Below are 17811 nucleotides of genomic sequence, written 5' to 3'. Positions count from 1 at the left end.
AAATTGGCCCTAGGTGTGAATGTGTACGAGTGTGTGCTTTCTGTGGAAGGTTGGGCACCAGGCTGGTAACTCGACACAATAAAACTCCATTACCAATCATTCTGCATACCATTCTTCTGCTCCTTAATGGGAAAAAGTCGAAAGGAAAAAAAAGAAGTTTTTTTTTCAATCTGTGTAACCCTGCATTGTTCCCAGGCTTCTGTTGTAAATCATCTATGTCCTGTTGTAACTTCCCAGTCAACAAACAAAAATAAATAAATTCTTTAAATTGCTCAAGCTAACTCCTATTCAATATTTTTTTGCAAAAACATATCTGTGTGACCCTGGCATTGTCAAGAATCTTTGAGAATGGGCAACCTGAACATCACCATTCAGACTGGACAACAAACGTTCTCCAGCAAGGTGTTAATATACAGGTACTGCTCAGTGAAAACCACCTGTGCCACTTCATAGCAGTATATTAATCTGCCGTGAAGCTTGGACAGTAAAAAAGTAAATGGCACCATTTGTTACATTCACTAAACAGAGCTTTGCTGTTCAGGAGTTCTAAAATTAGAAGATAAATTAAATAAAATAAAAAAGTGTGCATGCTTAAATGCAAGTACACTTGAGTGCATGAAGGAGACAGTGCCGATTGCAACAGGGAATACTTTATTAACGATTTTTTGAAAAACAAGAGTTATGAAAGTTTTAATCTCTAGTATTATTGAAGGATTTTAATCCACCATGAATGATTTACTGAAAAAAAAAATCAATGGACAGAGGAGTAATATACAATGAGATGTAAGAGAGTAAAGGACAGAGCAGTAACATACAATGAAATGTAAGAGAGTAAAGGAAAGAGCAGTAATATACAATGAAATGTAAGAGAGTAAAGGACAGAGCAGTAATATACAATGAAATGTAAGAGAGTAAAAGACAGAGCAGTAATATACAATGAAATGTAAGAGAGTAAAGGACAGAGCAGTAATATACAATGAAATGTAAGAGAGTAAAGGACAGAGCAGTAATATACAATGAAATGTAAGGGAGTAAAGGACAGAGCAGTAATATACAATGAAATGTAAGAGAGTAAAGGACAGAGCAGTAATATACAATGAAATGTAAGAGAGTAAAGGACAGAGCAGTAACATACAATGAAATGTAAGAGAGTAAAGGACAGAGCAGTAATATACAATGAAATGTAAGAGAGTAAAGGACAGAGCAGTAATATACAATGAAATGTAAGAGAGTAAAGGACAGAGCAGTAATATACAATGAAATGTAAGAGAGTAAAGGACAGAGCAGTAACATACAATGAAATGTAAGAGAGTAAAGGACAGAGCAGTAATATACAATGAAATGTAAGAGAGTAAAGGACAGAGCAGTAATATACAATGAAATGTAAGAGAGTAAAGGACAGAGCAGTAATATACAATGAAATGTAAGAGAGTAAAGGACAGAGCAGTAATATACAATGAAATGTAAGAGAGTAAAGGACAGAGCAGTAATATACAATGAAATGTAAGAGAGTAAAGGACAGAGCAGTAATATACAATGAAATGTAAGAGAGTAAAGGACAGAGCAGTAATATACAATGAAATGTAAGAGAGTAAAGGACAGAGCAGTAATATACAATGAAATGTAAGAGAGTAAAGGACAGAGCAGTAATATACAATGAAATGTAAGAGAGTAAAGGACAGAGCAGTAATATACAATGAAATGTAAGAGAGTAAAGGACAGAGCAGTAATATACAATGAAATGTAAGAGAGTAAAGGACAGAGCAGTAATATACAATGAAATGTAAGAGAGTAAAGGACAGAGCAGTAATATACAATGAAATGTAAGAGAGTAAAGGACAGAGCAGTAATATACAATGAAATGTAAGAGAGTAAAGGACAGAGCAGTAATATACAATGAAATGTAAGAGAGTAAAGGACAGAGCAGTAATATACAATGAAATGTAAGAGAGTAAAGGACGGAGCAGTAATATACAATGAAATGTAAGAGAGTAAAGGACAGAGCAGTAATATACAATGAAATGTAAGAGAGTAAAGGACAGAGCAGTAATATACAATGAAATGTAAGAGAGTAAAGGACAGAGCAGTAATATACAATGAAATGTAAGAGAGTAAAGGACAGAGCAGTAATATACAATGAAATGTAAGAGAGTAAAGGACAGAGCAGTAATATACAATGAAATGTAAGAGAGTAAAGGACAGAGCAGTAATATACAATGAAATGTAAGAGAGTAAAGGACAGAGCAGTAATATACAATGAAATGTAAGAGAGTAAAGGACAGAGCAGTAATATACAATGAAATGTAAGAGAGTAAAGGACAGAGCAGTAATATACAATGAAATGTAAGAGAGTAAAGGACAGAGCAGTAATATACAATGAAATGTAAGAGAGTAAAGGACAGAGCAGTAATATACAATGAAATGTAAGAGAGTAAAGGACAGAGCAGTAATATACAATGAAATGTAAGAGAGTAAAGGACAGAGCAGTAATATACAATGAAATGTAAGAGAGTAAAGGACAGAGCAGTAATATACAATGAAATGTAAGAGAGTAAAGGACAGAGCAGTAATATACAATGAAATGTAAGAGAGTAAAGGACAGAGCAGTAATATACAATGAAATGTAAGAGAGTAAAGGACAGAGCAGTAATATACAATGAAATGTAAGAGAGTAAAGGACAGAGCAGTAATATACAATGAAATGTAAGAGAGTAAAGGACAGAGCAGTAATATACAATGAAATGTAAGAGAGTAAAGGACAGAGCAGTAATATACAGTGAAATGTAAGAGAGTAAAGGACAGAGCAGTAATATACAATGAAATGTAAGAGAGTAAAGGACAGAGCAGTAATATACAATGAAATGTAAGAGAGTAAAGGACAGAGCAGTAATATACAATGAAATGTAAGAGAGTAAAGGACAGAGCAGTAATATACAATGAAATGTAAGAGAGTAAAGGACAGAGCAGTAATATACAATGAAATGTAAGAGAGTAAAGGACAGAGCAGTAATATACAATGAAATGTAAGAGAGTAAAGGACAGAGCAGTAATATACAATGAAATGTAAGAGAGTAAAGGACAGAGCAGTAATATACAATGAAATGTAAGAGAGTAAAGGACAGAGCAGTAATATACAATGAAATGTAAGAGAGTAAAGGACAGAGCAGTAATATACAATGAAATGTAAGAGAGTAAAGGACAGAGCAGTAATATACAATGAAATGTAAGAGAGTAAAGGACAGAGCAGTAATATACAATGAAATGTAAGAGAGTAAAGGACAGAGCAGTAACATACAATGAAATGTAAGGGAGTAAAGGACAGAGCAGTAATATACAATGAAATGTAAGAGTAAAGGACAGAGCAGTAACATACAATGAAATGTAAGGGAGTAAAGGACAGAGCAGTAATATACAATGAAATGTAAGAGAGTAAAGGACAGAGCAGTAATATACAATGAAATGTAAGAGTAAAGGACAGAGCAGTAATATACAATGAAATGTAAGAGAGTAAAGGACAGAGCAGTAATATACAATGAAATGTAAGAGAGTAAAGGACAGAGCAGTAATATACAATGAAATGTAAGAGAGTAAAGGACAGAGCAGTAATATACAATGAAATGTAAGAGAGTAAAGGACAGAGCAGTAATATACAATGAAATGTAAGAGAGTAAAGGACAGAGCAGTAATATACAATGAAATGTAAGAGAGTAAAGGACAGAGCAGTAACATACAATGAAATGTAAGAGAGTAAAGGACAGAGCAGTAATATACAATGAAATGTAAGAGAGTAAAGGACAGAGCAGTAATATACAATGAAATGTAAGAGAGTAAAGGACAGAGCAGTAATATACAATGAAATGTAAGAGAGTAAAGGACAGAGCAGTAACATACAATGAAATGTAAGAGAGTAAAGGACAGAGCAGTAACATACAATGAAATGTAAGAGAGTAAAGGACAGAGCAGTAATATACAATGAAATGTAAGAGAGTAAAGGACAGAGCAGTAATATACAATGAAATGTAAGAGAGTAAAGGACAGAGCAGTAACATACAATGAAATGTAAGAGAGTAAAGGACAGAGCAGTAACATACAATGAAATGTAAGAGAGTAAAGGACAGAGCAGTAATATACAATGAAATGTAAGAGAGTAAAGGACAGAGCAGTAACATACAATGAAATGTAAGAGAGTAAAGGACAGAGCAGTAACATACAATGAAATGTAAGAGAGTAAAGGACAGAGCAGTAACATACAATGAAATGTAAGAGAGTAAAGGACAGAGCAGTAACATACAATGAAATGTAAGAGAGTAAAGGACAGAGCAGTAACATACAATGAAATGTAAGAGAGTAAAGGACAGAGCAGTAACATACAATGAAATGTAAGAGAGTAAAGGACAGAGCAGTAATATACAATGAAATGTAAGAGAGTAAAGGACAGAGCAGTAATATACAATGAAATGTAAGAGAGTAAAGGACAGAGCAGTAATATACAATGAAATGTAAGAGAGTAAAGGACAGAGCAGTAATATACAATGAAATGTAAGAGAGTAAAGGACAGAGCAGTAATATACAATGAAATGTAAGAGAGTAAAGGACAGAGCAGTAATATACAATGAAATGTAAGAGAGTAAAGGACAGAGCAGTAATATACAATGAAATGTAAGAGAGTAAAGGACGGAGCAGTAATATACAATGAAATGTAAGAGAGTAAAGGACAGAGCAGTAATATACAATGAGATGTAAGAGAGTAAAGGACAGAGCAGTAATATACAATGAAATGTAAGAGAGTAAAGGACAGAGCAGTAATATACAATGAAATGTAAGAGAGTAAAGGACAGACAGTAATATACAGTGAAATGTAAGAGAGTAAAGGAGCAGTAACATACAATGAAATGTAAGAGAGTAAAGGACAGAGCAGTAATATACAATGAAATGTAAGAGAGTAAAGGACAGAGCAGTAACATACAATGAAATGTAAGAGAGTAAAGGACAGAGCAGTAATATACAATGAAATGTAAGAGAGTAAAGGACAGAGCAGTAATATACAATGAAATGTAAGAGAGTAAAGGACAGAGCAGTAATATACAATGAAATGTAAGAGAGTAAAGGACAGAGCAGTAATATACAATGAAATGTAAGAGAGTAAAGGACAGAGCAGTAATATACAATGAAATGTAAGAGAGTAAAGGACAGAGCAGTAACATACAATGAAATGTAAGAGTAAAGGACAGAGCAGTAATATACAATGAAATGTAAGAGAGTAAAGGACAGAGCAATAATATACAATGAAATGTAAGAGAACAAATCACAGAGCAGTAATACAATGAAATGTAAGAGAGTAAAGGACAGAGCAGTAATATACAATGAAATGTAAGAGAGTAAAGGACAGAGCAGTAATATACAATGAAATGTAAGAGAGTAAAGGACAGAGCAGTAATATACAATGAAATGTAAGAGAGTAAAGGACAGAGCAGTAACATACAATGAAATGTAAGAGAGTAAAGGACAGAGCAGTAATATACAATGAAATGTAAGAGAGTAAAGGACAGAGCAGTAATATACAATGAAATGTAAGAGATTAAATCAGAGAGCAGTAATATACAATGAAATGTAAGAGAGTAAAGGACAGAGCAGTAATATACAATGAAATGTAAGAGAGTAAAGGACAGAGCAGTAATATACAGTGAAATGTAAGAGAGTAAAGGACAGAGTAGTAACATACAATGAAATGTAAGAGAGTAAAGGACAGAGCAGCAATATACAATGAAATGTAAGAGAGTAAAGGACAGAGCAGTAATATACAATGAAATGTAAGAGAGTAAAGGACAGAGCAGTAATATACAATGAAATGTAAGAGAGTAAAGGACAGAGCAGTAATATACAGTGAAATGTAAGAGAGTAAAGGACAGAGCAGTAACATACAATGAAATGTAAGAGAGTAAAGGACAGAGCAGTAACATACAATGAAATGTAAGGGAGTAAAGGACAGAGCAGTAATATACAGTGAAATGTAAGAGAGTAAAGGACAGAGCAGTAATATACAATGAAATGTAAGAGAGTAAAGGATGGAGCAGTAACATACAATGAAATGTAAGAGAGTAAAGGACAGAGCAGTAATATACAATGAAATGTAAGAGAGTAAAGGACAGAGCAGTAATATACAGTGAAATGTAAGAGAGTAAAGGACGGAGCAGTAATATACAATGAAATGTAAGGGAGTAAAGGACAGAGCAGTAACATACAATGAAATGTAAGAGAGTAAAGGACGGAGCAGTAATATCCAGTGAAATGTAAGAGAGTAAAGGACGGAGCAGTTATATACAATGAAATGTAAGGGAGTAAAGGACAGATCAGTAACATACAATGAAATGTAAGAGAGTAAAGGACGGAGCAGTTATATACAATGAAATGTAAGGGAGTAAAGGACAGATCAGTAGCATACAATGAAATGTAAGAGAGTAAAGGACGGAGCAGTAATATCCAGTGAAATGTAAGAGAGTAAAGGACAGAGCAGTAATATACAATGAAATGTAAGAGAGTAAAGGACAGAGCAGTAATATACAATGAAATGTAAGAGAGTAAAGGACAGAGCAGTAATATACAATGAAATGTAAGAGAGTAAAGGACAGAGCAGTAATATACAATGAAATGTAAGAGAGTAAAGAACAGAGCAGTAATATACAATGAAATGTAAGAGAGTAAAGGACGGAGCAGTAATATACAATGAAATGTAAGAGAGTAAAGGACAGAGCAGTAATATACAATGAAATGTAAGAGAGTAAAGGACAGAGCAGTAATATACAATGAAATGTAAGGGAGTAAAGGACAGGCAGTAATATACAATGAAATGTAAGAGAGTAAAGGACAGAGCAGTAATATACAATGAAATGTAAGAGAGTAAAGGACAGAGCAGTAATATACAATGAAATGTAAGAGAGTAAAGGACGGAGCAGTAATATACAATGAAATGTAAGGGAGTAAAGGACAGAGCAGTAATATACAATGAAATGTAAGAGAGTAAAGGACAGAGCAGTAATATACAATGAAATGTAAGGGAGTAAAGGACAGAGCAGTAACATACAATGAAATGTAAGAGAGTAAAGGACGGAGCAGTAACATACAATGAAATGTAAGGGAGTAAAGGACGGAGCAGTAATATACAATGAAATGTAAGAGAGTAAAGGACAGAGCAGTAACATACAATGAAATGTAACGGAGTAAAGGACGGAGCAGTAATATACAATGAAATGTAAGAGAGTAAAGGGCAGAGCAGTTATATACAGTGAAATGTAAGAGAGTAAAGGACGGAGCAGTAATATACAGTGAAATGTAAGAGAGTAAAGGACAGAGCAGTAACATACAATGAAATGTAAGGGAGTAAAGGACGGAGCAGTAATATACAATGAAATGTAAGAGAGTAAAGGACAGAGCAGTAACATACAATGAAATGTAAGGGAGTAAAGGACAGAGCAGTAATATACAATGAAATGTAAGAGAGTAAAGGACAGAGCAGTAATATACAGTGAAATGTAAGAGAGTAAAGGACAGCACAGTAACATACAATGAAATGTAAGAGAGTAAAGGAAAGAGCAGTAACATACAATGAAATGTAAGAGAGTAAAGGACAGAGCAGTAATATACAATGAAATGTAAGAGATTAAATCAGAGAGCAGTAATATACAATGAAATGTAAGAGATTAAATCAGAGAGCAGTAATATACAATGAAATGTAAGAGAGTAAAGGACAGAGCAGTAATATACAATGAAATGTAAGGGAGTAAAGGACAGAGCAGTAATATACAATGAAATGTAAGGGAGTAAAGGACAGAGCAGTAACATACAATGAAATGTAAGAGAGTAAAGGACAGAGCAGTAATATGCAGTGAAATGTAAGAGAGTAAAGGACAGAGCAGTTATATACAGTGAAATGTAAGAGAGTAAAGGACAGAGCAGTAACATACAATGAAATGTAAGAGAGTAAAGGACAGAGCAGTTATATACAGTGAAATGTAAGAGAGTAAAGGACAGAGCAGTAATATACAATGAAATGTAAGAGAGTAAAGGACAGAGCAGTAATATACAGTGAAATGTAAGAGAGTAAAGGACAGAGCAGTTATATACAGTGAAATGTAAGAGAGTAAAGGACAGAGCAGTAATATACAATGAAATGTAAGAGAGTAAAGGACAGAGCAGTAACATACAATGAAATGTAAGAGAGTAAAGGACAGAGCAGTAATATACAATGAAATGTAAGAGAGTAAAGGACAGAGCAGTAACATACAATGAAATGTAATAGAGTAAAGGACAGAGCAGTAACATACAATGAAATGTAAGAGAGTAAAGGACGGAGCAGTAATATACAATGAAATCTAAAAGAGTAAAGGGGATGGAGGGAAGCAGATGGCATGCCTTGCATTAGTTTTTCTTTTTTATTCATTTGTTCACAATGAGACATTTGAAGATGTGTTCACTCAACAAAGCTGATGTTAAAGTGCAGTGTGTGTGTGTGAGAGAGAGAGAGCATTTACCTTTGAATGTTTTTTTTCACCATTTTACATGATGATGTACACATGTGTGAGTCCATTTGCCTGTCTGTGTTTTTGAATGTGTGTCTGTTTCTATGTATATGTCTGTGGGTCTGTCTGTCCATGCTTCTGAATGTGTGTGTGCAGATATTAAATATTTACATAACTTATATTTTGGATGCAAAACACTTTCCCCCAACAACAATTACATCTACTATACCAAGTTTGAAACATTAGGCGGAGGAACTACCTTACATCTAAAAGCTAACAAAATATACATAGTAATAATAAAAAATAAATAAATAATTTAACAAATAGCCCATTGTCTGAGTACAACAGTGCCCTCCAGGGTGTGTTATTTTTGAAAATAATGCCCTTCCCTGGTAGTGACAGCTTCCCTCACAAGCTAAATGTTTTTTACATGTCAGCTATAAACACAAAACTCAACTTTATGAAATTAAACGCACATAAAACTAGAAATGAGAAGCACACTTACTGTTAGAAAACTTGTAGATTCCCAGTTTCTAGTCCCTGACTTGCCATCCAACACTGATTCATGAGTGCTCACAGCATTATTTTTAAGGTATTCAGTATCTGCTTCCATCTCTTCCAGGCGCTCTATTACAGCTTTCTTGGCCTTCAAGTTAGCATCAGACTCTGTCACACAGGCAGCCATAACAGAATTTTTAAAGCGCTTAACGTTTTCTTTCATCTTTTTTGTGAACTGCGACTTGTTCATTCCTCAGCTGCTGGACTGCTTTTTGTTCCACATTGTGTAAAATCTTGTGGAGCTTTTTTAAACTCTTGTGTGATATACTGTTCCTGGAAAACAAATATAGAAATAATCAAGTTTAGTGGCTGTACATTACAATGGCAGTTATGTGTATGCATCTTTTGTCACAAGACTGAATGAATGAATGTCACCCCACTAACACGGTGACCTGGGATCCACACCAAGTCCAAGGCAGGGAGAGGGAGCAAGCATCTAGGATGCTCCCTCTCTGCAGTGTGGAAACGGGATCCCTAGCAGAAAGATGAACCCTAACATTTTGCAAGAGTTACTGCAAAGTGCTGGCTGCTCACTCATGTATGCGAAACTGGGAAGAAAATGTGAAAAGGGGAGAAGATGGGGTCACTGTCTGCTTACCAGGTTTGGTCTTATGCAGCCAAACCATTACTAAAGATTGTCTTCGATGATTAAGCTATCTAGCAGAACCTTTTGATGGGCAAAAAAACATAATCTTAGAGTCAACAACTGAAAGGGACAAACTGGGCTCAGTTCCAAAATGAACATCAAAATTGTCCAAAAGCAGTAGTGTAAGAGAAAACATGATGTGGGTCAGACAAGCAGGGGAATGTCATACCGTCATGATATAAAGTTGTAAAGTCTCATTTTTAAAAAAAAGGGGGGAATAAAAGAGGCTGCCTAATACAACAAAATCATTCAGGGCAGGTTGCATGTATCTGTAATACAACAGTAATTATACATTTTGCACTAGAACAGTGTCAGGTGCATGTCTGACATTCAGTAACATGCAGGTGATATAGCATGACTCGCATGGGTCAGTGATGTCAGAAAACACATCTAGGATACAGAATGAGTCATGCTGGCCTATAGAGATAGAAATCAGATAAGAGATACAGAACGGCTCACATGGGAATGTGATATCAGACAACTGATCTGTAACAAAGAATGATACCGGTCATTCTGTAAGGTAATAGATCTTTGATACAGAATTGCCTGAGTTAGTCAATGGCATGGATACAGAATAGCCTGTATGAGTCTATGGGGATGAGTAACATTTCTCCAACTTAGAATGGACTATGTAATCCTACGAATTAAAGTAATAGATCCCGGATATATAACAGCTCTCCAGTATAAATGATGCTGGACATCAGACCAACAAAACAAAATGTATGATATTGGTTGCATGGTATTGTAAAACAGATCTGAGCTACAGAATGGCACAGGTCATAGTATTGGTCCAGGGAAAATAAGCATAATAAAAAATGGCTTACATGATCCTTTGGGGTTGGGGAATAGATCTTAAGATACACAGCAGTATATGTGGGGCTATGATGCTGGATCTGCAATGCACAGCAACCTATCGGTGTACAGGGTCGAGAAATACTGCTTTAAATGAAAACACCAGATAAAATTTAAACCAATGTCTAGCATTGTCTGCAGATCTTCTATGACTTTGTAAACAATGGTAAAACTTTAAACCACTCTCTACAACTTTCTGTAGATATTTAAATAGTTTTATTTAACTATTTACTTCATAATAATATATCATATCCTTCTAGACAAATTTCATAAAGCTAAACTTACAGTAAGGTGAGAACTCCTACTGCATCAGATACGTACTTTTGTAGATCATTCTGGAAAATGTATTCATCATTTATTGAAGTAATTTAATTATACTATTCAGTTTCCATTAATCAGCCTATGTCATTGCCCAGAGTGTCTTCCCCACATTTATTCAGAAATGAAGAGGAAAAAAGAATTGGCCCTTGTAAATAACCTGTGAAGAACCACCAGTGAGTGTAAACATGATGGGGTGGTAACGCCCCACCATGACTTGCTGTATACTGTTTTTAACCAGTGTTTTAACCACTGAATCATGCATGAACTGATGTTTAGTGCATTTAATTTATCTGTTACTCATTTATGTAAAACAGTACTGAATGTCTTTGCAGGGTCAAGACAAGCAGCATGCACTAACACTTCTATAGCAAAAGCTGATGTAACATATGCAAAAGAACATACTTGAAATGTAAAAGGCAAAAACTCCCCTTAACAAACCACTAATGTTCCATTAACCCTCTTCCTGGTGCTCTTATATTAATAAATTAAGCCACCCCCTAAAACATCCAAACACTATTTTTTTCTAATAGCAATGATTGCCAAGTCAATGCTGCCTGACATTGCAGCATGTGGCCACCAGCAGGCGCTGCACGACGAATATGAGGAACATTCCTGGACAGCTTCAGTTTTGAAGCAACATTTTTAGAACAGTGCTTATCTTAATTATTTTAGTACTTTCTTATAACTTTGTTATTTGTTAGGACATTTTGACAGTGTGAAGTCTGGTGTATTTAGTTTAAAGTCATCATTCCTTATCTGAATTATTTGCTTGGTGCATTTACTATTACACATATACTCCCAACTGAATGTTCAGTTTTTTGCATTCTTTGTGGAGTTTGCATGTTCTTCCTGTGCTTTTGTGAAATGTGTCACACTCTTGCATGTGCTATGTCCAAACAAAGATATACTATCAGGTGGCCTGTATATTCTAAAATGGCCCTACACGTGTGTGTGTGTGTGTGTGTGTGTGTGTGTGTGTGTGTGTGTGTGTGTGTGTGTGTGTGTGTGCACGTGTGCGTGTATGTGTGTGCGCACGTGTGCCCGTGTGTGTGTGCACATGTGTCTGTGTGTGTGTGTGTGTGTGTGTGCACATGTACGTGTGTGTGTGTGTGTGTGTGTGTGTGTGTGTGTGTGTGTGTGTGTGTGTGTGTGTGTGTGTGTGTGTGTGCATGTGTGCATGCGTGCATGCACGTGCTCAGTCTTAGGACTGATATCCCATGTTCAGATGTTTCTCCACTTAATGCTGCTATGTGTCAAGGCATTTTCTAGCCATTATGACTCTAAAATAGATGAATCATGTATAGAAAATAAAATGGACAGAAGTGAACAGACTAGAAATAGTATACGAACTGCAGTGAGGACAGGCTTCTGAATGCAGTATGGAATGTCATCAGAAGTACTGACAGACTCATAGCAGTCAGGCTCCAGTTTAAGGACAGGTCAGTATTTGTAATCTTAACTTATGCCTCACAGCAGGATTTTGATACAGAGGAAAATAATGCATTCAGGCAGCAGCTGCAGGACGTACTAGATAAAACAGAACAACATGAGTTAGTGTTGCTAAAGGGACCTGAATACACATATTGCATCAGACAGAACAGGACAAAACATGACGACTGCCTGGGTCCACATAGGTGGGGCAACAATAATAAAGAAAGAAAAAACATTCTGGACTACTGTCCAACAAATAGCTTGATGGTGGCCATGGTTTAACAAGACAGACAGTCATAAAATCATATGCAAGAGTGACCAACATGCAACTCAGGAAGACTTCTTCCTGACAAGAAAAGGGCATTGGGGTAGCTACAGCAATGGCAAAATCATCCCCAGTAAAACAGTTATCCCACAGCATAAAGTTCTGGTTGTCTGTTGCCACACTCAGCTGCAAGCAGTGGTGAGAGAAGGCTCTAAAAATCAACAAATACTAGGCTGAAGATATGAAAGTTGACTGGAATGAAAGCACAAGAGGCCAAGGAAATTCTCACGGCTCTGGCACCTCAGGAAAAAACAAAATAGATGGAGTTGAAGAAGAATTGCAGTACCTCAAAAACACCATGTGTGAAGACTACAGAGCAGATTTGCATCCAAGCCAAGAATGGAAATAATGCATGAAAGGAAAGCTGGTAGCGGAATGCAGAAGTCCAGAAAGTAATCAAAAAAAGAAGGAATGCAGGAAAAAGTAAGAGGTAGAAAAGGCATGCCAGGTTAAGAAGGAATACTGGCAGACTAACAAAGGGGATAAGAGAGCAGCACCTATAGCAAACAACAAGGCACCAGGGGCACTCTACCAGCTTATAGAAAGTGACTCAGTAGATGGAGCAATCAAATGTTATCAGATTGCAAGGCAAAGACAGAATGAGATAAAGAACACAGTCTTCAGGCACCCTTCGTAAGGGATGTCAGCAACAACTATCTCACCAGTCCACAGGTCATCAAAGGCAGATGGAAGGAATACTTCCAGCAGTTTCATAAGTGAAGAAAACCCCACAGAAGCTTTATTGCCCCAAGCATAGCCTACAATGAAAGAGGAGGATCACGCCCTAGAAACATTAAGAACAGCAATACGGAAAATGAAGCCAGGGAAATGAATGCAGATGAGTTCACATCAGATATCATCAAGATGTGTGAGTTAGGGAAGAAATGGCCCTTCAGGGTATTCACAGTAGTATGGAGAGATATACTGCATGAGAGTTTTGAAAAGGGTGATTGATAATTTCTATTACTCTGCATATTTGTTTAAGATGTGAGATAACCGTTTCAGATTCAGATCAGTATGCATCGTATTTGTTTAAGATGTGAGATAACCGTTTCAGATTCAGATCAGTATGCATCGCAACTAACCCAATTTTTGCAGTGAGACAGATAGAGAAAAAGCTAGAGGTGAGGAGAGAGACCAAATGGTCATTCCTAGACTTGGAGAAAGCATGCAATGAAGTGTTAAGAAAGCTGATTTGGACAGTCTTGTGATGGTCTGAAGTCCTGTAAACAGTGGTAGAATTAGTGCAGGCTATGTACAAGGACCCAATGACACAAGCATGAATAGTGCTCAGACTCACTGAGGGATTCCCAGTCGGAATGGGTGTGTATCAGGGATCAGCACTGACCTCACTGCTGTTCATACTGATGATGGGCTACATTAGCAAACAGGTTGAATGGGACTAATCAACAATGCTGCTTTATGGAAATTATATGGCATCACAGGCAGACTCTCAGCAAGAACGTCAGCAAAGTATAGGGGAACAGAATGCAAAACTGAAGGCACATGGGATGCAACTGAGCACAGATAAGAGAGCTGTAATGACAGCAACCAAGGAAATCAGACAAAGCTGAAAAATGAGGTGCAATAGGTTAACATTGTGAATTATCTGGGAGGGGATTGAGGACAGGGGAAGTCTGAATGAGGAGGCCAAAGTTAGACTCATAGGGAATAAGTCGTAATGGCACAGAGTATTACAAGTAGTGTGTGACACAAGAATGCCAAATCAGTTGAAAATTACATTCTACAAAATAGTTATGAGACCAGTATGGGGTACAGAAACCTGGATGGTGAAGGCAGAGCAGTTGAGAAAGCTACAAGTGATGGAATGAAGTGTGTGAGACGGGTGGTAGGATGCACAGTGTTTGACAGATGAAAACACAATGCCAGAAAGAAGCCCAAGTAGCTCCAGTTGCAAAGAAGGTCAAAGAGAGCAGATTACAATGGTTCAGGTATATGTGCAGGAAAGCAGAAGACAATTTGGTGAAGAACATTTGGGAAAATACAGGAAGGAGGCAAACGGAAAGGACATCATCCAACACAGATGGATGGACTGTGTGAGAGAAGACCTTTGACATTCAGGCATGACTGTTGAAGAAGGTAGAAGAGTAGCATTAAATAGAGAGATGGTGACAGTTGCCATGACACTTGACCCACTATAGAAAATGGAAAAAAAGGGCTGAAAATGATGATGATGGAAAGCCATAGAATATACTAGCATTTGTTTATGCAAGTGTCTCCAAAACCTAGTAACCTTCTTTGAAAATACTACCGAGGCTGTGGACACTCCAGACATCCTGCTTATCTTGTCAAGGCTATCTTTTGATACTATCCCCATTCTAGTATCATTGAAAAATTAGACAAACAATGTAAACACACATACTGTCTTGCTGGACTATAAATTTTCTTTCCAACAGATCTCAAGTTGTGAAAATATCTCAAAAATAAAATAGTAACTAGTGGGGTACCACAGGGACAAGAGTTGGCCACTCTCCTGTTTAGCATTTGTTTTGCAGGCATCTAACTGTAAACATCACCTTCATCATCATCAACCCCTTTCATCTTTATGGGGAAGGGTTCTGTGTTAACTGATACGATTGAGAGCCCTGTGAATCACCACTCTCCTACTTCCTCAGTACTATGGGGAAGGGTTCTGTGTTAACTGGTACGATTGAGAGCCCTGTGAAATACCACTCTCCTACTTCTTCAGTACTATGGGGAAGGGTTCTGTGTTAACTGGTGCGATTGAGTGCCCTGTGAATCACCACTCAACTACTTCCTCAGTACTCATGTCTGACTGCCACAGGTCTTCTCTCAAGCAATCCAGCCATCTGTTTGCTGAATGTCCTCCTGATGATTTCTACCCATCTATCACAAATCTTCGCCATATCATCACCTTCTTTCCTACACATGACTGAAGCACCTCAGTCTAGCCTCCTTCATCTTCTCTGCAATTGGGGCTACTTTGCATTCTGGTCTGATGTCCTCCATTCTTTATCAGTCTCACAGTTTGCATCCTTCCACCCATCTCAGGCATTTCATCTCAGTCTCCTTAGTGTTCCTCAGCTGCTGTAGCTTCACTGCCCAGGTTCCTATGGCATAAAGAAGCAGTGGTCACACCACTATTTTATACACCTTACTTTCAGCTTCTTGACATTTTCCCGTCACACACCACTCACGACACTCTGTATCAGCTGGCTGCAGTCCCTCCGATTTTCTCTTTGACCTCCTTTTTCATACTTCCTTACTTAGTTCTCAAACAACCTTCCCACGTGTCTGAAGCCGCTTCCTGTTCCAGAAGGCAAAATGGCGAACAGCTGAATACCTTCAAGTGTCTGGGAGGGGCGGTTGAGGACACGGGGAGGTCTGAATGAGGAGATCAAAGACAGAATAAGAGGTGTACACAGAATGTTATGGGTACTATGAAAACCCTGAACACTGTAAATTAAGAAGTTGTACAACAATAACAAATCTAAGGATTGTAGTTATTTATTGTTTGCAAGAGGAAGAGGAAATCATTTCCATGGGGAAAAAACAGCGAGTGAGTAAGCCAGAAGGTGAAAAAGCATTAGTGACCTAGACATACTCTGTGAAACAAAATTAAAGTAGTGTACAACAAACTGTTGTCACTTAAACTGTGCTGTAATGTAAGAAAATAAGGAAACATAGACAAGCATATAACAGCTATAGACAGAGTATATCTCAGTGTCAAATTAAAGTCTAAACTGAAAAATAAAAATACAAAGTTAAGTTCTAAGCGGGAGAACAGAGAAGAAAATAATACAAAAATAAAAAATCGTGCCTTAATTTATTCCAACACAGTTAGAGATAGCTTTAGCTATCCAAGCTATATGCAGAGGTCATGCAGGGAAAGTTGATACTGAAGGCATGAAACAGAGTGGTGGTGCAGAGTGATGATGGGCATCATACTCAAGAAGTTTCTAAAGTTCACAAGACAAATAAAAAGGTTAATGACAAACCTAGTAAGGTAAAACCCATAATAAATAATAAAAGTATTATCAGAGAGTCAGCATTGTGAATCTAGTGCATCAGAAGTTTATTGATTTAAAACTATTCCTAACATCTGAAGCTTTGTTAGATGTGATCATAAACAGTCTCAAGAATTTTGAGGGACAAATGGTGCACCTACAAATGAAATACATACATTTACAGATGAAAGAGATCTGCAAGAAAAAGGAATCTAAAAGTTAAAACAGCAGGAATAAATGTTTCCCCTATATAATCAGGAAAATAATGCTGTTAAGATGAAGAAAGAAGCATTGACACATTTCTGAACCAGAATTCCAAGCCCCCCAACTCACAGAATATGGTGGCTTATGCATAATTGTTTACAGAAACCCTGTACAAGCATAAAAGTAACTAAACTTAAACAGCAGTATCAAATTTGAAATAAACTTAAGACAAACAACAACAAGCTCCCTTGGTGGACCCACCCAGTATAAATATGTTATACAACAAAAGAAAGAAAATCTTGTCCAAAAATAGGAAAGGGTATGCCCAAAAGGCAAAAAAAAAAAAAAAAAACTGTTATCAGTCTCAACATGCAACTCAGGGGACTAATCAAATCCATCAAAGCCAACTTCAAGGCAAAAACAGCCTCCTAGGCTAAAGATAACCATAGTTATTTTTCAATTATGTACACAACCTTAAAGGGAACACCCAGCAGTGTGCTAAACTAATAGTAAATAGAACTTCCTATACTGAACTGGGAGATATAGCACATTTGCTGGCCAATACATTTAACTTCATTGTCACCCCCAGAATCCCTCCCAGGAAATACCCTCTACCATTTCTCCACCAATTATCACTAAACAACAGTTCCACATTGTACACTCCAGAGCTAAAATCGCACCATCAATGGGTCCTGATAATATCCCAAGATGCCTCCTAAATAGCTTGAAACATGACCTGTCAAGCTCACTTGAGTCTCTATTCAACCAAAGCCTCCAGAAAGACTTTGTCCCTAGAAAATGGAGGACTGTAATGACCATCCCTCTACACAAAGACAGACCATCAACAGACCCAGGGAACTTTATTATGGACATGATAAACAAAGACAGGAAATCTTCAAACACTGGACCCATCCCAGTTAGGTTTCATCAAGGGCAGCTCATGTCTACTAAACCTGGTGTACTTCTTCA

The 17811-nt window shown here is 36.9% G+C and overlaps 1 protein-coding gene across 1 annotated transcript in view; it reads right to left on the bottom strand.

The window, feature by feature from the left end:
* Positions 1-17811, bottom strand: part of LOC122790678 (zinc finger protein 845-like) — a 368884-nt gene that overhangs the window by 312143 nt on the left and 38930 nt on the right. The window contains exon 2 of the mRNA XM_044058201.1: positions 9022-9347. Coding sequence (XP_043914136.1) covers positions 9022-9264 — 243 coding nt within the window. The 5' untranslated portion in view covers positions 9265-9347. The remainder of the gene's footprint in view (positions 1-9021; positions 9348-17811) is intronic.

The sequence above is a fragment of the Protopterus annectens genome, chromosome 16.part0 (assembly GCF_019279795.1).
Source record: "Protopterus annectens isolate FY-2018-M chromosome 16.part0, PAN1.0, whole genome shotgun sequence".
Lineage (NCBI taxonomy): Eukaryota > Metazoa > Chordata > Ceratodontiformes > Protopteridae > Protopterus > Protopterus annectens.
The sequence above is the reverse complement of the archived record's forward strand: the minus strand, read 5'-3'. Positions and strand labels throughout refer to the sequence as shown.